Source organism: Neomonachus schauinslandi, chromosome 3 (genome assembly GCF_002201575.2).
Source record: "Neomonachus schauinslandi chromosome 3, ASM220157v2, whole genome shotgun sequence".
NCBI lineage: Eukaryota > Metazoa > Chordata > Mammalia > Carnivora > Phocidae > Neomonachus > Neomonachus schauinslandi.
This window is the reverse complement of record NC_058405.1, coordinates 56,158,030-56,178,912: the sequence shown is the minus strand read 5'-3', so window position 1 is coordinate 56,178,912 and position 20,883 is coordinate 56,158,030. Positions and strand designations below refer to the sequence as shown.

The 20,883-nt window shown below is 42.1% G+C and overlaps 1 protein-coding gene across 2 annotated transcripts in view; it reads left to right on the top strand.

The window, feature by feature from the left end:
* LCP1 (lymphocyte cytosolic protein 1) overlaps positions 1-20,883 on the top strand; it is a 52,434-nt gene that overhangs the window by 29,576 nt on the left and 1,975 nt on the right. Inside the window, exons 8-16 of one of the 2 annotated variants that reach the window (XM_044913183.1) lie at positions 46-188; positions 2,524-2,550; positions 2,880-2,975; positions 4,723-4,918; positions 7,177-7,255; positions 8,033-8,147; positions 9,062-9,195; positions 15,725-15,848; positions 18,794-18,918. In XM_044913183.1, coding sequence (XP_044769118.1) covers positions 46-188; positions 2,524-2,550; positions 2,880-2,975; positions 4,723-4,918; positions 7,177-7,255; positions 8,033-8,147; positions 9,062-9,195; positions 15,725-15,848; positions 18,794-18,918 — 1,039 coding nt within the window. The remainder of the gene's footprint in view (positions 1-45; positions 189-2,523; positions 2,551-2,879; positions 2,976-4,722; positions 4,919-7,176; positions 7,256-8,032; positions 8,148-9,061; positions 9,196-15,724; positions 15,849-18,793; positions 18,919-20,883) is intronic. The other variant, XM_021697939.1, reaches the window with a different exon arrangement.

Sequence of the window (20,883 nt, the reverse complement as noted above, 5' to 3'; positions counted from 1 at the left end):
GATATCCCCTGTATTTATTTTTCTTCGGCTTTTGTCCTTCTTCAGCTCTGATTGCTCTTTTGAGAGAAGGGGAGAGTCTGGAGGACTTGATGAAACTCTCCCCTGAGGAGCTCCTGCTGAGGTGGGCTAACTACCACCTGGAGAACGCAGGCTGCAACAGGCTCAGCAACTTCAGTACTGACATCAAGGTAGGAGGAGTGTGCTCTGAACAGGACGAACTGCAGCAGAGAGGGGGAATTGGGGCATTTGTGGAGAAAAGACAGACTCGGCTCCATCACTTCAGAGGCTCTAGAGTTCGTTGGCGGGGGTGGGGGTGCGGCTGGTGCTGTGGGAGCTGCTCGCTCCTCTCAAGGGCCCCCGTGTAGATCTGTCCAAAGTCCTAGCGAGGCCGCAGAATCAAAGGGAGATGGGCCTCCCCTGGAGTGACAGCGTCAGCAAGTAGAGGGAGGAAGGGCAAGAGGTCAGACTGCTTTTCAAGGAAGAGTATGTGTAGGACTGGTGATGTCCTTCTGATTTTATCAAAAATCAGGGAGCATCTGTTGGGAGCATCAGATGGGAATCCTTTAAAAAAATTCAATGAGGATTCCTCTTCTGAGGACACTAAGAACACCAAACACGGTGTCTGCTGTATACCAGACACTGTTCTACCTGCTTTCTATGTGTATTGGCTCATTTAATCCTCACGATAAACCTTTGCGGTAAAGGTTATTACTTTCTCATTTTACAGATAAGGAAACTGAGGTAGAAGGGGAATTTAATTTGTTCAGGTTCACATAGCTGGGGAACGGGGTCAGAATTCAAACCCAGCAGTCAGCCTCCAAGGTCCCCGTCCTTGAGTACCATACATACTGCCTCTCTAAAACAACCGGTGAATTTCTGGAAAGGTATTCATTTGTAGAAACCAGAGTGGTTTTTAAAAGATAATGATTCTGGAAACCGTCTGCAATGAGAATGCCCCCCAGGGCAGGTAGAAGGGCAGGCAGTCCTACAGCAGAGATCCAAAGGGGGAAAGGCTGAGGGAAGCATGCCCTGTGGTTTTCCAGTTGGTGAAAAGTTCCGTGTCAGGGTGAAAGACAGCTGTTGGCACTAAGGACAGATGGGCCAAGACAGAAGGAGCTTAAGGAGCGGTGTGAGATGCTGGGATGCAGCATGAGAAAACCTTTTCAGTCTCCACTTTCTCAAAAGTTAAAAAGAAATCTTCTCCAAAGAGAATGAGTCAGAGGAAAGGTCACAAGACTCACCAAGAGTCACCCAAGCTTATATTCCTTTGAGTGACACCTTCCCCCTGCCATGGACGCAATGGCTGCCAGGCATGGTGCTGGTTAGACGGAAGCTTCTAGATGGAAAGTCCCCCATTCCTTAGCACCTAAGCTAATAATGCCAAATGCATTTTTCTAACTATACCACTTTCACTGGTTATTGATGGCCTGGCACCACCAACCAAGTGGGGATTTAACAGGAGCTGGATAGCAGCGTTATCTTCCTTGGTGCTCACCAGTTAAGCTCTGCACCTGTTTCAGCCAAAATTTTCAAGCTTTTCAGCGAAAACTAGGCTGCTTTGTCTGAGCCATAAATTTATCTGATTTCTCATCACTAAAAAGCTGTGTTCTTTAGAATAATAACCATAGGAGCTGGCAAGCTGAGCATAGACAGGGGCGCTGCCTATCACCAGGGGGCAGACAGCTGCATCCTGCCCAAGGTCAGCGCTGTGACGTATGTCTGAGCATCTGGCAGCTTTGGGAGGTGCCCTTAAATCACACAAAGTCTGCAAACATGGGGAGAACACCCACCCTGGAGCGAGTGAGAAGGGTTTATTAGGGTCAGATAAAATGAGAGGAGACTTAGCAAAGCTAAGCAGATGTAATACGTGGTAGGCAGATTTGATTTGTGCCCGACACCTGCATGGAACTTTCACTGACTTCAAAATAGCTACGTTAAAAAGTAAGAGAAGGGGAGGGTGGAAGGGAGAGATGAAAAGAGGTTTCCCCAGGTGCAGCGTCAGTGGCAGGCCTTCTCTGGTTCTAACGTCTCTAATGTCACAAGTGGGGAGCCTACCTCTGCTGTCCCCAGGCCCCATGCGGGTTTAAAAACAAAAAGAGAACTGCTGATTTTTCAGTCTTTAAGAGAAATTAAGATGCTTTTAAATTATTTAAATAAATTACCTGATTTTCTGTATGCTTTTATTGAATGAGCATAAATTATCATTTTAAGACTAGGATTCTGTGAATTCTTTTCGTCAATAAGCATATTTGTAAATCTAGGAAAACATGAGAATTCAATATCTGTATCCAAGCTGCTGTCACTAAATTTAATCATTTTTTTCCAACTTCTTGATAAACATTAAGTGTGCTTGTCATCTTAATATCTCCTTTTACATAAAGATTGCTTGTTAATGCTTCAACCTTCTGTCTTTGAAGTCCTTATTTTTCTTTTGCTGACTGTCCATTTAAATGTATTTTTAAACTCTGCTTTAAACTTCTGCTTTCTTTCTCTGTCACTTTTTTTTTTTTAATTAAACCTTAGCTGACTGACTTCTGCAGCAATATAAAGGTATATATATTTTCCTGTATACAATTTAATACCTACAAATGAATTATTTTCCTCCCCTAAGAACAACAAAATAGCATTTGCTTCTTTGGGTTGCCTTTTGTATATATCCTATGTTTGTTATACTCCTTTAAAAGAGAAGGTCCGATAACGATATGTAAACAGAGAGAAAATTCAAATTAGTGAATGCTTCCAGCTTTGTTAATTAAGTTGCATTCTTGAATGACAGTCAAATAAGAAATATAATATGTTTGCTTTTGGGAAATTATTGGCGTACTAAGTATGTGATTAGCTGTGCTGTTTTGAAATTGTAATTTCTTAATTTCTCACAGGACTCAAAAGCTTATTACCACCTGCTTGAGCAGGTGGCTCCAAAAGGAGATGAAGAAGGTATTCCTGCTGTTGTTATTGACATGTCAGGACTAAGGGTAAGGCCATGTCCCAAGTTGTGTTTAGAGAACATGATGCTGCCTTTGTGTTGGCAGTTCCCTGGCCCCGCCTGACCTTGACTCTGGGGTTCCATGAGTGCATGTGTCTGCTTAAAGCCCTGTTAAAACTATTAACAACCGTTAATGGCTTCGGATGATAATTGTGGGAAATTGCATCTGAAAATAGACAGTAAGGAAGGAAAGAAACTAATACCACTCAAATGCCACACACCATGCTCGGCACGTCTGTGTGTCTCATCATTTAAGAGACTCAAGGACCAAGAGGTATTATTATGTTTATTTTTAGGTGCCTGAGTATTATTTCTGGAAATCGGTGGGATATTTATGCAAATAAATAAATTTTCACTTTATCAATGAAAAAACTGAGTCTCAGATGGATTAATTAATATGACAGATTACTGGAAGTTATTTGATCCAAGGCTGGGGTCCTTTTCCTCTGGTAGTAAAAAGGAGACAACAGCCCCACCTGCTGGTACTAGTTGCCAGGTACCATGTTAGGCACATTGCATACATGGCCTCTGACCCTCGCAAATATCACTAAGCTAAGTGTTAATAACTATTTGCTAGTTGAGAAAGCTGAAGGTCAGAGAGGCCACAGAGCCAGTACCTGACATAGAAAGAATTTAAACCCAGGACGGCTCCAACATTCACCCAGCCACACTCCTACCTCACTACATCACTGGGGAGGTAATCAGAGAAAAGGACCGGGTGGAATTGTGTGAGTTCTTAGAAGTGTCTGGTTTGAGAGTTCTTAAAAACAGCACAGCATGGATCTGAATGTTAAAACTGGTTTTGCCATCACTTTAATACTCACCTCGAGAGGTTGCCTCATTCACTCTTGGGCCTCATTTGTTATCATTAGAATTAAATCCAATGAATTAATATTAAAGTCAACTCATTCCCGAATGACAAGTTCATGAAATGTGGGATGTGCAGTGTCATCTAGTAAAGCATTATGTCAATAAACAATTTAAAATTCTGTTTTCTGAAAATTGGTGGTTTCATAAACTCTTTAAGAGTTTTAAGAATGGTGGACCACATTTCAACAAAACTTTATGTTCTCATACGAGTCTACTTACAAATGACTGGAGATTGTCTAGAACTATTTGAATAGACTTTTAACATATCAAGCCCTCAATCTGAAGTCTGCAAAAGCCAAATTGCTGCTGTAGATTCATGAATGACAATATGTAGCTCGACTAACTGATCACATTTATTGTGTTTGAGTCGCACGCACACCAGCTCCGTGTGGGAAAGGTGGCTATATGAATCAGAAGGTCTTACTGACAGGTGTAAATGTCTTCGATGAACGGACAATAGAGTATTATTTATGACAATAAACACACACTTTTGGTAGACGAAATCTCACAGAGTCTGTATAAGGAAATAATAAAAAGGAAGCTTCATCATTGAAAATAATTAAGATCAACTTAAATGATAAGCTTATAGAATCTACCGAATCTCTTGAAGAACAGGACAACCAAGCATTCATCTGACATGGTTCTGTACAGAGACGAGAGACTCAATTTCTCAATTTCTGAGATACCTCTCACTTGCTGATTTCGGTTCAGGCAAATACAAGTAATCGTATGCTGTGATTAAGTGTCGATCTGAGGTTAAACACCGAGGGGGTCAGTAAGATGCCCATGTCTTGTTCATGTTACCCCTGCCTCCTTTCTGCGTGGACAGCCTTGACCCAACCTTGACGTGCCCTTCTTCCTTACAGGAGAAGGATGACATCCAGAGGGCGGAATGCATGTTGCAGCAGGCAGAGAGGCTGGGGTGCCGGCAGTTTGTCACGGCCACCGATGTTGTCCGAGGGAACCCCAAGTTGAACTTGGCTTTCATTGCCAACCTCTTTAACAGATACCCTGCCCTGCACAAACCAGAGAACCAGGACATCGACTGGGGGGCTCTCGAAGGTAACTGGAAGCCTGTTGCTTAGAGGTTCGGAAAAGCGTTCACCACTCTAATTCAAGGGCAGTTTGAAATTACCTGCTAAGCAGATATAAACCCCTTACGTGCTGGGGAAGATTTGCAAACAGGTCATCAATTCTCTGGTATATAACAAAGAGAATAAATAGATTAATCAAGTCAATTACAGCCAAGCAGGAATAATCAAATACCATTATATCACATCCATTATACATAAGCTTCATCCATTATCAGAATTAAATGTTTTAGGGAAGACAATGCATTTAATTATCAGGTGAAATAAATCCCGAGTTCCAAAAACCTAATTTATGTACTTAATGGACTGAGTGTTAATTCCTCACACAAGAGATTGCAGCCGCTCATCATCTAAAAATATTTTAACTTAATGCTGAGAGGTACTTAGTGAGGTGTTTGTTTCTGTTTTGTTTCTTGGATTTGGATTTGGGAGGTGTGGTGGGGCAGAGTAAAGTTTTGAGGCAGAACCCCTGACAGTTGTATTTTGGGGATTAGCGCCCTAAGATTGGATGAAAAGCATGTAGCTATCGTCAGGTTCTTTTTTTCCATCATGAATTAGTCTCAATTTTGAAAAAAAAAAAAAAAAGACAAAATTAATACTAAATGAATACTGCCAAAGAAAGGAAATCCAGATTTAAAGTATTGATTGATTTTTTTTTTTTTCCTGCAATGCTTTACCCGAGCTGGAAGTGCAAAATTCAATCCGTATTGCAACAGTGCTGCATTTGTATCATTTGATAAATTGTGGTCAGGGGTCCAGGCATTTTGTTGACTACCAAGTATATAAATCAAGCCCTCTAATCACCCACTTCCAGCCGCCTCTGGAACATCCCCATTTGGTTCCTTTGCTATCACTTGAAATTCAGCATATACAAAACAGAAATGATCATTTCTCCTCCCTGTGGCGCACTTCTGCCCTCCCCGCCTCCCACCCATCTCCTGTAGAAACTCTCCATTTTCATTATTCATACCACTTTTTTTTCCTTCAATCTCCAAAACCCTGGGTCCCACTTTGATATTTTCCTCTTCTTTACCCCTAAATCTACTGAATTAGTAAATACTAACAATTCTTCCTGCAGAAGGACTTTTAGATTGTTATTTTTCCTTACTGCTTTCTGGACTCTTACTAAATCATACACCAACCATTTCAATAGGTCTTAGGGGCCTGTTCCTCCATTTATCAAGCATTTGAATGTGCCCATGTGCGGGTGGACACACCATCCCCTCTGCGTATTTAATTTAAATGCAGGGGCGCCTGGGTGGCTCAGTCGTTAAGCGTCTGCCTTCGGCTCAGGTCATGATCCCAGGGTCCTGGGATCGAGCCCCACATCGGGCTCCCTGCTCCGTGGGAAGCCTGCTTCTCCCTCTCCCACTCCCCCTGCTTGTGTTCCCTCTCTCGCTGTGTCTCTCTCTGTCAAATAAATAAATAAAATCTTTAAATGCATATTGCCCTTCAGTAATTTTGCACCCTGCTGCCAGGCACATCACACTTCCGCCTTCATTATATCTCTGCCTTGCTCAAGAACTTATTGTCGTAATAACAAAAAGAACCTATGATGACTGGCATTGTCTAATATATCAACCCAAATCTGGTGGTTGGCGTTCAGAGAGCCCCAATTCTGGTTGCAGCCACCAAGCAGCCTTCTCTCTGCGAATCACACAGATTCTGAAAAATGACTTCCTGATGGTTTTAATACAGACCTCGTCTGTCACTCTCTTCATGCTCCTATGTATGCTGTCTTCTCTTCCCACTACTTCCTGATGCCTCAGATCCTCTCCTCTTTCCTCCTTCCGGTCCGGGTTTTACTAGCCCTATAAGGTGAAGCTCAAACTCCACTCCATTCCAAACTGTTCTCTCTCCTATTTCAACTCAAGGAGCAAATATGTTCACCTCATGTGTTAGCCCTGGGGCTTGCGTGATCTCGCTTTGTTGCCTAAAAGTCTTGTTTCTCCTGAAAGAATGTAAGCTTTTGGGGGCTGACTGTGAACTGCCTCTCCACACAGGAACTTGTGCCCTACTAACATGCTATAGAAACACTCGCTGAGTTGGACTAGGAAAGAAAAAACGAACACAGAATAACAGTCCTCATCCAAATCCATTAAGGTTTATTGAATGAGGTTTTTTTCATTCTAGATTCAATTTTTATTATAGCCTCTTTAGTTAAACTTTGGTCATAAAAAAGGCATATTTTCTAGGGGCCCGAAAGATAACAGGTCTTCATTAATTTAGGTGAGACAAGGGAAGAGCGGACATTTAGGAACTGGATGAATTCCTTGGGCGTTAACCCTCGAGTCAATCACTTGTACAGGTAAGAGAATGTGGGGACTCATCTTTTTTTTTTTTTTTTTAAGATTTTATTTATTTATTTGACAGAGAGAGACAGCAAGAGAGGGAACACAAGCAGGGGGAGTGGGAGAGGGAGAAGCAGGCTTTCTGCCGAGCAGGGAGCCCAATGCGGGGCTCAATCCCAGGACCCTGGGATCATGACCTGAGCTGAAGGCAGATGCTTAACGACTGAGCCACCCAGGTGCCCCGGGACTCATCTTTAATGGGAGACACCGAGACCTTGGAAGATCCCCGTGATTTCAAATATCTCTGTAGTGTGCAGTTCTCTCCACAAATGTGTGCACCTTGATGAGAAAGGGGCTAGTGCCAAATTAGCTGCAGGTGTTGGCTCTTTAGCTGAGAAACTCACTTCAGTACAAAATCATAACCCAGCAAAAGGTCAGATTTACTACACGTTGCAAGCCTGTGATCTGCTCCTAAGCAGGCAAAACAAAAAAATACTAAGTTTATGGTGACGTGTCTCCTGTGCCATTTGTTGGAGCCATATTTCTCTTCCTGGAGGCAGCATGCTCCAGCTCCAGGGGCATAGATAGCCACAGCTGGGAGAGACCTCGAGTAAGTTTCTTCAGTTTCTCTAAGTCAGAGTTTCTTCACCTCTAAAGATGAAGCTATGAATACCAATTTCTGTCGGGTTGTTGCAAACGTTCCTTGTGCTGATACATGAGAAAGTGCCTGCCCACCGTAGGTCCTTAATAAATGGTGGCTATCTGAGAATTCTTTTGTGTTTGTTTTTGTCCAGTGACTTATCAGATGCCCTGGTCATCTTCCAGCTCTATGAAAAGATTAAAGTCCCTGTTGATTGGAACAGAGTAAACAAACCACCCTACCCCAAACTGGGGGGCAACATGAAGAAGGTAAACAATGACTCTTCAGATGTTCCAACAGGCAGGTGAAGTCATAAGCCTGCAAGGGCACCCTGTGAATACTTTATTAGGAGGCCAAACTTAGATAAGTAATGTTTATCCAGGGATTAAATTATAGCACAGCAATCAGAAGCCTGAATGGTTTCATTAAAGTGAGTCCATTATTTCAGTTGATTACTTATTTATAATTCCATGTTGGATGTCTTTAAACATTATGATGTAAAAATTCTAATTAAGATAATTAGTGCAAGCAGAGCCACAGGGTCGCTTTTCCACCAGCAGGATCCTTATTCTAATTTCCTAAAGAATTAGAGCTTTGTACTGACAGTTTGACTTGTACAAATAGTTTGTCTAATGTCAACACAGTGGGAACATACTGTTTTGTAAAAGCAGCGATGTGGTTGGCACACATATTTCTCACCATTCCTTGTCTTTTTGGCTCTTAATGATCCAAGCGTAGCCACGGGAATACCTCCCTGTCCCACATGTCAGCCCATTATGTGCATGTAGGATGGAGAATCCAGATTTTCCATGACAATCTCCATGCATTCAGCTGTTTCAGGAATACCATGAACAGGTAACTGAGCATGGCCCTCTATTTCTGGAGTGTGATATAGCCATGACAGTGTTCATAATAATTCATTTTGGTTTTGCACTTAGACTACACTATGAATATGTTTTGGTGGAAGTGAGGGGTTCTATTTAAAAAAAAAAAAAATAGATGGGAAATTCTTGGACTAGTTTAGAACCCTAGCATTGCAGAACCAGGCAAGATTTGAGAGATCATTGAGAGATCATTCAGCCTGACAACATTTATTTCATTTTGTGTCTTTATTTTTAGTATCTTGTATTTCTCATCATAGAGATGATGACATTAGAATGTTTTCCTTCTTGCTCATTAACAGCTTGAAAATTGTAACTATGCAGTAGAGTTGGGGAAGAATCAAGCTAAGTTCTCCCTGGTTGGCATCGGGGGACAAGATCTCAATGAAGGAAACCGCACTCTAACATTAGCCTTGATTTGGCAGTTAATGAGAAGGTAACGTAACTCAGGGAAATGACTTTTTGTTGAGTATATTATTGACCTGGAAACATACTAGCAAATGTTCAGGAATGTGGTTTGAACCAGCAAAATGATATTTTAAGCTAAACTTAAAACCAAAGGAGTGTTTTGTTATTTTCCTGTTCTGTTTTGTTTTGTTTTGTTTCTTTTCAGGTCATTTAAGTTTTCTTTCAGGTAGTTTGAAGCTTTTTTATTAGATTCCTAAACATTTTAGATGGTTTTGTCCTCTTAATGAATCACCCCATTTTCATTATGGTGTGACCCTCTTTATTCCTGGTAATATTTTCTTTGAAATCTACTTTTTCTAATGTTAATATAGCCACTCCAGCTTTCTCTTGATTAATTTTAGCATACATGTCTTTTTCCAACCTTTTATTTTTAGATTTGTGTAAATAGTCAATTATCTTTTAAAGAGGCTTTCCAAATATGAGGGAAATGTGCTGTATGTACTATACTTACCCATTTGCCATTTCCAGTGCTTTTCCATGGTGTAGATCCAGATTTCCATGATATCATTTGCCTTCTCTCTGAAATATTTCTAACAGTGTAGATCTGCTGGGGAGGAAGCATTCTAGCTTCTAGATGTCTAAAAAGTCTTTATTTCATTTTTCTTTTTTTTTTTTTTTTAAGATTTTATGTATTTATTTGAGAGAGAGAGAATGAGAGAGAGAGAGCACATGAGAGGGGGGAGGGCCAGAGGGAGAAGCAGACTCCCTGCCAAGCAGGGAGCCCGATGCGGGACTCAATCCAGGGACTCCAGGATCATGACCTGAGCTGAAGGCAGTCGCTTAACCAACTGAGCCACCCAGGCGCCCCTCATTTTTCATTTTTGAAAGATATTTTCTCTGTGGAATTCTAGATCGAAAGTTTTTTTCTTACAGTTCTTTAAAGATAGTGTTCTTTGCCTTCTGGCTTGCATTGTTTCCGATGATAAATCTGTTGTCATTCTTTTTTTTTTTTTTAAGATTTTATTTATCTATTTGAGAGAGAGAATGAGAGAGAGAGAGCGCGCGCATGAGGGGGGGAGGGTCAGAGAGAGAAGCAGACTCCCTGCCGAGCAGGGAGCCCGATGCGGGACTCGATCCTGGGACTCCAGATCATGACCTGAGCCAAAGGCAGTCGCTTAACCAACTGAGCCACCCAGCCGCCCTCTGTTGTCATTCTTATCTTGATTCCTTGGTATATAATGTCTTTTTTCTCTAGCTTTCAGATTTTCTCTTTACCACTGTTTTTAAGCAAGTGGATTATAATGGGCTTTGGTCTTTCGCATGCTTGAGGTTTGTTGAACTTCTTGAATCTGTGGGTTTGTAATGTTCATCAAATATGGAAAACTTTTGGTCTTTATTTCCTCAAATATATTTCCTGTACAACTCACCCCAGTTTGTTCTGGGGGGACTCCGGGTACATACCTATTTGGTCATTTGAAGTTGTCCCAAGGTTCATTGATACTCTATTCATTTTTCCCCTCTGTTTGATTTTTCCTCTCTCTGTTTCATATGGGATAATTTCTATTGCTTGGCCTGCAAATTCACTAATCTCTTCTTCTGTAATGTCTAATCTTGTATCAGTCCCATCCGGTGTATATATTTTTTTTTTATCTCAGACGTTACAGTTTTCAGGTATAAAAATTTTGGGTCTTTTCAGTGTCCCCCATGTCTCTTTCTTCCACCTTCTTGAACATATAGAACATAATTATAGTAGCTGTTATTTCTGGGTCTGATTCTATTAATTGATTTTTATCCTCATTTTGGGTCATATTTTACTGCTTCTTTGCATGCCTACTAATTTTTTATTGTATGTGAGGCATTGTGAATTTCACCTTGCTGTGTGCTGATATTTCTGTATTCCTTTAAATAGTCTTGAATTTTGTCCTGGGATGCAGTTACTTAAACACAGTCTGATCCTTTTGAGGCTTATTTAAAGTTTAAATAGTCTTGAGCTAATTTTGTCTCTCAGTACTGAGATAATCTCCTCTGAGTATTGAACTTGATGCTTCAGGTATCGTGAGGTGTTTCTACTCTGACTGGTGGGAACCAAATTATTTCCAGTGCTGTGTTTGTTCTGAGAATCATTCTGCTCATTCGTTTCTGACAGTTCTTGTCCCAGTCTCTGGTAGTTTGCTCACACACATGCATTGAGTAATACTCAGCTAAAGACTTATGACAAACCCTCTGAAGATGTCTGGAGCTTTCTTTCTAGATGACTCTTTCCTCTCCAGGCAGCTCTCTCCTCTCTGGTATTCTGCCCCACAAATTTCAGGCACCTTGGTTTGCTTGAGTTCTCAATCCTGTCCTCTCAACTCAGGGGGACTGCTATGCTCTGCTCGGGTTCTCTCTCTCTCTCTCTGCACTACAGTCTTAGGGCTCACCAGGTTTGCTTTCCTTCTTTCAGGGACCACTGTTTTGTGCTTACTTTGTCCAGTAAGGCAGAAGGGTAAGGCCAGTCCCCGTTACCACACCATGGCCCGAAGCAGAATTTCCTGCTAGTTCATCACAAGACTATTTTAGATACCTTTTAGAGTTGAATTAATGTGAGAGCCTTTGACAAGGTAGAATGTAATATATAAATAGAAAATACAAGAAAAGTAAACGATTTTTGGTGCAAAAGCATGAGCTTGGGAGGAATTTAAGATAGCAAATCTTTAAGTGTAAAATAGTTTGCTTTTAAATGCTTCACTCTTTCCCCCTATCCTGGTGGCCTTGACCAGGCAGAAATCTTACATCCCTTTATTAGAGCCTATGTCACTGTGACTTAATTCATTTTCTACCTGGAAGGAAGTTCCAGAAACCACATGTCACATTACATGATGTCTCACAAGTGAATGGCAAAGACAAGGTGTGTAGTGTCTCTAGGCACTTCAGCTTTATTCCCAAGACACTGTCTCTAGGTCCTGATACTCATAATGGTCCTCTAAGTATGTCAGTGTTTCCAGGTGATGTGGTATAATCAGAAGTGATCATGATGGAGTTTGCTACCTGATTCACACTTGCTTTACCAAGTATAGCGCTCTACTACTCATCTCTAAACTGGGGTCTCCTTGAAGTTTAAAGGCAGATGTCATAAGGCTTTTCTGGGACAGAAAACTCCAGAGCTAAAGGAACTTGAGCCCCATCTTCTATCTTGCTGCATACATCTAGGATGTCACTGAAAGCCCCTAAGGGCTGCCGCACCAGTGTATTTTCAGAAACGTGTGACCTAGTCTCTATTGTCTTTCATGTGTGTTTTTAATTCTTAATAGACTGACTTGGGCTACTGATTGCTTTAAAAAACAAAACAGATCTTTCTAGTTGCAATGGTTAAGTTGACTTTTGGGTTTGGATATGAGATAATCTTTGATATTTTCTCTTTTAATGATAAAAAAAAAAAAACCCTCAGGCCAACTCTAAGCCATTTTGAATTTCATGATACCTGAAAATCACCTTGTAATATCATCTTTGTTCTGTAATCTTATAGAAACGTGGCCCGATGTTGTACTTGATAGCTGGTTTATATACTATAAGGTCTAGACTGCAGCCTGCTGTCCCTACCTGGCTAATCATTCACATTTCTCATGAGTGTTTACTCAAGAATGGTGCATATAAGAAAGTGGACAGAGAAATACATTACTGTTGAAGGCGATGGAATGACTGATAATTATGTAAATGCCACCAGAGGGGATCTTTTTCCTCTCTGTGCCACACATTAACAGATCTATTGAATTTAGAGCTAGTTCTAGCTGGAATTTATTTCATTGGATTGCACAGATGTGCTAATTTGGCCATTTATCTGGACAATAAATGGAGTGTCATTTTCTCCCCCTAAGAACAAATGAGAGATGTGTGCTTAAACCTCCGTCTCCCCTTCAGGAGCCTGGAAATCGTTCTCAGGTTAGAAAGCTGGCAAACGGTGTATGTATAAATTTGGAGACAGAAGCTAGAAAGAAGGAAGCTGCCAGCAGACGGCGGTGTCAGACTCCAGCAAATGAACAAAGAGGCAGGCAAATGAGAAATTCACCCCAGATCAAACAGGCTGTGGACCGTGAATTTGGGTTAGGTCCTTGCAAAACAAAACACCATGGTTGGTCCCTCTGGGTCAAATGTTAAATAAATCAAACAAGCATTGGAAGGCAGGAAGGCAAGCAAGTAATAATCGCAGCCCCTCCGGCGCTGCGCATGCACACCTCATCCATCCTCTTCTGTTGAATCGGGCACTGGCTGAAGCTAAGGCTCGTGACACCCTTTCACTGTGACCGATGGTTTCTCAGCACAGGGCAGTGTGCAAGCACCAGTGATACTGGGGATCCTGTCTGGAGGTTCCAGTTAATAAAAGCACTGTTGCCCTAAAACATGTTTGATGGTATGGAGTGATTATCTCACAAGGAAAATCCTAGGTAAACCCGGGCCACATTGATTTTTGTTTTACATTTTGAATCTATAGCTAGTGCTTTTAGTGGACTGTCCAGAGTGGAGACTCCAACCTAATTCTCTCCTTTCTTCCCTTTGTTTTTACCGTTGTACTTACAGGTGGGTATACGATTCCATTTAAACCACCACACCTCCCTTGAGGTGGGCGAAGGGCAATTTTGTACTCACCAGAACCCTGTGCCACCATGAGGGACCGTACTCAGACCCCTAATGCAGCCAGCTGCCTCCATGCTTTTCTGTATGTCTCTCAGTTTCTCTGGTCCTCGGTGGCTTTTTGTGTTTGCACAGATAGATTTTTGTATTGAGGTGAGCCTGTGTATACCGGTTTCTTCCCTAGCTTCTGTCCACTTGAGAGTGTTGTCAGGGAGGAAGAATTTATTCTGCCTTTCAGGGTCCTTCTAGCCAGCATAGGAATCAAACTGACATGAGACAGATTAATAGGAGAAAAGCAAATTTAATTTTGTATGAACAGGAAACCACACAGACGTGGAAATTCCAAAGACGGTCAGGCGAAATGAAGTTGTACATCATTCGGGACTAAGGAGAAGGGGTAGGGGTCTGGGACTTCAAAGGAAAGGAATGTAATTCACAGGAAGATGAAGAGAGTAAATGTTTGGTAAACGGATGTTTGGTGGGGCCACTCAGAAACATGGGACATAGAGAACTTTGATCAAACAGGCCTTGCTAGGTTCCCCCCTGTCTACCATACGTCGTTCATGGTATAATGCAATTATCTATGTTGATAGCTCTCTTCCTGGAGTAGGTCCTCTATCTAAATTCTTTTTGGCAGGTCTGGAGGGAGGTAAAGAGCTTTTCCTGAATCTGCTGGGTTTTGATTGCTTTTAAGTCAAAATAATCTTCATGCCCTTGGCCCCTACACTGTCAACAAAGCAGTATGGACATCCTGACAAAGGGAAGTGAGAATTCACCCCTGAGACGAGTGGAGCCTCTAGCAGATCAGACTCCATTTGTCCCATGAGGCAGTACATAGACATGACGGATGAAGTGTGCACTCACCTGCCTTTTCTTACCACGTTCACCAGGCGGAAATGCTTCACTGTTAACGGTAAAGGCTTATAACTCAATACCCATGCTTCCTATCAGGAAACAAGAAGCCAGTGATGCCATAAAACATCATCTCAAGAACTGATCAGAACTGGGGCCTTTTTCCAGGATAGGATTATTTTGAAAATCTACCTGAGCCTTATCCCATTCATACCCATTAATTCCTTAGGCTTTGGTCCCATCTCTGGGCCCAAACTAAGTATTTCTCACCTTGACTTTCTCCTTGCTTTCCCTGGGAGAAAGTTATACTAGTTATTGCACCTACCACTCTACTCTTTGATTTATTAGAGCTTGAAGCATCTTTTTTTTTTTTTTAAGATTTTATTTATTTGATAGAGACACAGTGAGAGAGGGAACACAAGCAGGGGGAGTGGGAGAGGGAGAAGCAGGCTTCCTGCTGAGCAGGGAGCCCAATGAGGGACTAGATCCCAAGATCCTGAGATCACGACCCGAGCCGAAGGCAGATGCCCGACTACTGAGTCACCCAGGCCCCCCTTGAAGCATCTTTTTAATCTTTTCCCCAAAAAACCCAATTCTCATAACAGTATGCATCTAAGGTGATTCTTAGGCTCAGACTAAAGATTAACTGGTCTGTGTATTCCTAATATTTCCACTTTTATGGTATAAGAAGGGAACTCTTTTCTCTTTTTCCTTTATTATGTTGGCCCCTTGGGTTTTTCTAACATTGACTTGTCCCTCCATTTTTGTGGTTCCTTTAAGAAAAGTGTCACGGGTTTGAATCTTTGCTTTGCTTTCCCTCTCTTCTGCTTTCTCTTCCTACTCAGAGCAATGACAGTGCTTAGAAGGAGGCATTTGCTCTGCATCTCACAATAATAACCACAAAGCTACATTTTAAATTATATTCTAAAAGGAAATAATGTTGTTTTTATTTTATTTTTTCCTTGCAAATGTAATGGTGTCCAGGCTATCTTCTGAGGCATACCTAGAAAGAAAGGAACATTTGTACCCTGGCTACTTTCTGTGTTACCGAATTCCTTAGCGACTTTTTTCCAGAAATCATTCTTGATTTTGTTCAGGTACACGTTGAATATTCTTGAAGAAATTGGAGGCGGGCAGAAGGTCAATGATGACATTATTGTCAACTGGGTGAATGAAACATTGAAGGAAGCAGCAAAAAGTTCATCCATCTCTAGTTTCAAGGTAAAAAGTCTTAGTCTACTGCTCACGGCCACCTGAGCTCTATGCTTATCTTTATTGTTTTCACTCTGTTTTAAAGTGACCTTGAGTGTGAGGTGTCTGAGGCTCCCCCTCCAATTTTGATTTTGCTTGAATGACCCATTACTGTTTTGGTGTTCACGGGCCATTTCATTGACAAATTTCTTGTCACTTTCTCCTGTAACAACTAATTTTAAAAACCCATCATTTTAAACCCATTGTTTTAGGCATTTTTCTTCCAAAGTAACATAAAATACGATAATATTTTTTAAATGCACACAGCTTCATGATTCAGATTATGATCTTAATGATGGTGGAATATAAAATGCTAAAAGATCTCCCTCGTGGTGTTTTTTGGGGAAAAGCAGTTGTATACTTGTACCCAAATCCCATTTTTATTAAAAACTGCATTATACTTTATTAAATTTCTTAACTCATGTTTCATACATTAGCTGGATCCTTCCTCTAGGGACTTGCGCACTTGATTCATGTCATAATGTCTGTGCCATCTTAACTATGGTTTTTTTGTTTTGTTTTGTTTTAAAGGTCAGGAATTAGGGGGAGGGATCCCTTCAGAGTTTGTATTAACACGATTGGTGAGGCAGTTTGTCATGCTTCAGTCTTCTGCTTCAAAGTCAAGAAAAAAAAAATTAAAATTTCACCCACCAAAAAGAGCAGACAGTATTTCTGAGTTGTGCTCTACCAGGAGCGTCCACTCCCTGTGAGCTCATCACAGATAATGGCCGCCTTTGTCTCTCCTCTAGCTTACCCTTCAGTCTGAAGAGCTGAGCAGAGGTAGGAGCAGAGAGGCTGGTGAGAGGTGTGAGCAAGTTCTTCCAAAAAAAAAAAAAAAAAAGATTTGGAAGGGCAGACTTTGTCTGGACTCTGCTGTTGCAGCAAGGAAGCAGCTATAGAAAATATATAAATGAATGGGCATGGCTGTGTTCCAATAAAACTTTATTTATAAAAGCAGACAACAGGCCAAATCTGGGAGCACTCTCAATAGGGACTGTGCCCTGAGCACCAGGGGCTCCTTGTTTGTAATGCCTCGTGTCAGCTCACCAACATCGTGAAGGCAGCTTTACTGGCTACCTTATTTTATAGGTAAGGAAACGAGCTCAAGTGACTGAGGTTACAGCTAGTATTTGCAGGAGATGATCCATCAGTGAGCAGAAAGCGCCTTTACCTGCGAGGGCAGGTTACAGAGCAGCGTGTAGCCAGGGTCACTGAAGCCTTACCTGCAGCGCTTGGGTTGGTAGCCCGGGGGTGCAATCTCTCCATACGACAGCAGCCACTGCCGCCCATTAGGGCGCCCTGTGGCTTCCGGGCTGTTCTCGTGGGGACTCACTCTTGAGAATGTTCGACAGCTCTTTTACTCCTTGTGTCGCTCTGGGCTAATTTTCTCCTGTCTTCTCATAAAGTCATTATAGAATTGATTAAGTAAAAAAAAAAAAATAAATAAAACACAAAAGGAAAATGTCCAATTAGCCCCACATTCCTTTTAAGTGAAACCCTTAAAAAAAAAAAAATGAACACAGTTCACTCTTGATTAACCATTTTGGAACTAGTCCTGGTCCCCCCTGCCCCCCAATCTATGCTAGCGACCTCTGCCTGTCAGCACTTTGACAAGACTGTGGGCAGAAAGCAGGGGAGGAGGCCAAACTCAGATCCCTCCATTTTGCTTCCCTCGTGGCTCTTCAAAAGATTCTGTGGAGATAGAAGCTCAGGCTAATGTTGGAAATTAGATTACGATTACATAGTGATTTTATTTTATTTTATTTTAAAGATTTTATTTATTTATATGACAGAGAGACACAGCGAGACAGGGAACACAAGCAGGGGGAGTGGGAGAGGGAGAAGCAGGCTTCCCGCGGAGCAAGGAGCCCGATGCGGGGCTCGATCCCAGGACCCTGGGACCATGACCTGAGCCGAAGGCAGACGCGTAACGACTGAGCCACCCAGGCGCCCCGATTACATAGTGATTTTAATTTTGTAATAGTCCTCACATTACCGAGGAGTAAATAAAAATGGACCCATTATATTTTTTAAAATATCATTCCTCTCCTCCAGAGGACCGATGCTAGAGACCTAGCATCTCGCAGGGGTCCTGTAGCTTGTTCTTGCTAAGAATGCATTCTGATTTGAACCCTCAAGGTGTGCAGTGTTTGGATTTGACTGTGCTCAGAGGGTCACGCGCAGTCGCCTCTCCATGCATGCACTCAGGTGCCCGGGAGAGGGGACAGCAGACGAGAGGACTCGCAGCTCTAGGCGTGAACATGCAAATGTTTTCAATGCCAAAGAAAGAGCTCACGCTCTTAAGTCGGACTTCCTAGGTTCAAATGCCAGCCCGACCACTTACCAGTAAGTCACCGAACCTCAGAAACTCCCTTTACACACTGTCCATTAAGAGGAGATGCCTAGACCTGAGGCTGGTGGTGACACCTGAGGTAACCTACGAGAAGTTCTGGGCAAACCGTGAGGCACTGACCGGTACTAGTTAGTGTCATTGCATATTAATCACACTGCCGTAACCGCCTCCTTGGACCTACAGATGCTATTCTTTCCCTGAGGTCTCCAGGAAAGGAGCATGTGCTTCATGAAGCTCCTGCCCAGCTGGGTCCTCATCACGATCCCTGCCAGTCAGCTCCGGGATGTCCTACAAACTTCCTTCCATTCACTCCGTGAGAACCACTCCCTGCCTGTTGGCAGACAGTGGGTTTCCTCCACTTACAGAGCCCCTAGGAACTTGGTGACACCCCTGCCTACAGAAACTACAGCTGACTTGAAACCCCATGTGGAACGCTGTGGCATTTCCCAGACCAGGCTATATATCTTTCATATTTAAGAGGGGAGAACCGCCTACTTCCTTTGAGCTGAACAGAAGTAACTGGGGGACATACTGATGAAACTAACTCTTTCTCTCTGTGCAGGACCCAAAGATTAGCACAAGTCTGCCTGTTCTGGATCTCATTGATGCCATTCAACCAGGTTCCATCAACTATGACCTTCTGAAGACAGAAAACCTGAATGACGACGAGAAACTCAACAATGCAAAGTACGTAAATAAACCTGAGGCCAGGGAGAGGAGGACCCAACTGGCAACTGGATAGCTGTAAAGTCTGTTGCTTGTGTCTTTGTGCAAATAGTTTATTGCACTATTTGCTTTTTCTTCTCATTACTTAATGTGTCCCATCGTCATTACTTTAGATATTGTACAATAGCAGTTTAAGACTCCTAGTGTTAGAATGGGAGCAAGATAGAGAACAAGAATATTCTTCCAGTTGATAAGCAAGCCTATAGTTTCATAAAACCCATTTCCTAATTGTAATCTATCAGAGACTTCCTAAATAAAGTCCATGCCAGGCCCAAATATAAACACCCCATTTGTGATTACCCATGGATATGACTGGGCAGGACTTGGGTTCAAGACCAGTCTGTATGAGCTTGGGAGCAGCTGCTTGAGGGCAGCCTTACCATATAGAGTGACGATCAGCATACTACAGTCTGTGAGCCAAATTTGGATGGTTGTCTGCTTTTATAAAGTTTTACTGGAATAGCCATGCCTGTTCATTTATATATTTTCTCTAGCTGCTTCCCTGCTAGAAGGGCAGCACTGAGTAGTTGTGACAAAGCCCACAAAGCCTAAAGTATTTACTACCTGTTTTTTTATGGAAAGTTTGCTGACCGATATGCTGGAGTGGTGCCTTTCTCGGAGCAGGTTGTATTATTTGCTAGAGTTGTCCTAACCAAGTACCACAAACAGGGTAGCTTAAAACAACAGAAATGTATTCTCTCATAGTTGTGGAGGCTATAAGCACAAGACTGAGACGTTGGCAGGGTTGGTTCCTTCCGAGGTTGTGAGGGAGAATCTGTCCCTTGCCTCTCTCCTAGGTTCTGGTGATGGCCAGAGTCCTTGGCTTATAGATGCATCACTCCAGTCTCTGCCTCCATCTTCACATGACCTCCCCTATGTGCCTGTGACTTTACATGGCTGTCTTCCTTCTGTGTGTGTGTCTGGGTCTCTTCTTTTATGGGCACCAGTCATATTGGATTAGGGCCTCACCCTACTCCAGCATGGCCTCATCTTAACTATGAAACAACTTTCTTTCCAAAGAAGGTCATAATCAGAGTTACTAGGGGATAGAGCTTCCATATATCTTTTTTGGGGGGAGATGCAATTCAATCCATCAGAAAGTTCCAGAATTAACAAGTTGAATAGTGCCCAGCAGCCCTGTATATATATAAACTCAACAGTATTTTTCTTTCTGTTCCCAATTTGGGAAAGTCGGGGGCCTGTGTTCCTTGTATGCTGGAATTATAAATGGTAACTACAACAGATGGATGGGATAGATGGGGGATACAGGGTGCTATGGAAGAGACAGGAAGGGAAACAAAGCTCTACAAAGCAAATAACATCTAAGGTGAGATGAATTGAAGGGACAAGTAAGGAGGAGGGTAGAGGTAGACAGGTGAAGGAGGCAGAAAGAATACTCCAGGTAGAGGGAAGAATACGTAATGAAGACCCAGAAATTTAAAACAAAACAAAAGAGAACAAAAATGGGCCTAGTTGTTCAAGGGGAATGTGATTAGGTTTAAAGAACTTAAAGTTCCTTAAATTAGTTTACAGAGCCCAAGGTCTTACAATTGCTAAGTGGTTCAGCTGAGGTTCAAAGTCTGACATCAGAGCCCAGCCTCCCAAGCACTAGTCTCTATGGGCATGATGCAAAATTCCTTAGAAAAATGGGTAAAAGGGATTATACAAGATGCTAAAAATGGTTATGTTTTGGTGGCAAGATTTGCATGATTTTTTGAAGCTCTTTTTTCTAATTTTTCAGCAACTTCCCTCCTATATTTTATAATAGAAAAGTACATTTTTAGTTCATTAATAATTAACATAGAAGAAGTGATTGAGAAATGGGCAAGGAGAAAGAATGGGGACTATGCCTGCCTGATGCTTTTCATTTACTATGATCGACAGAGGAAGAATAAAGTTAGTTTACAGAGCAGAAGGAGTAATGGG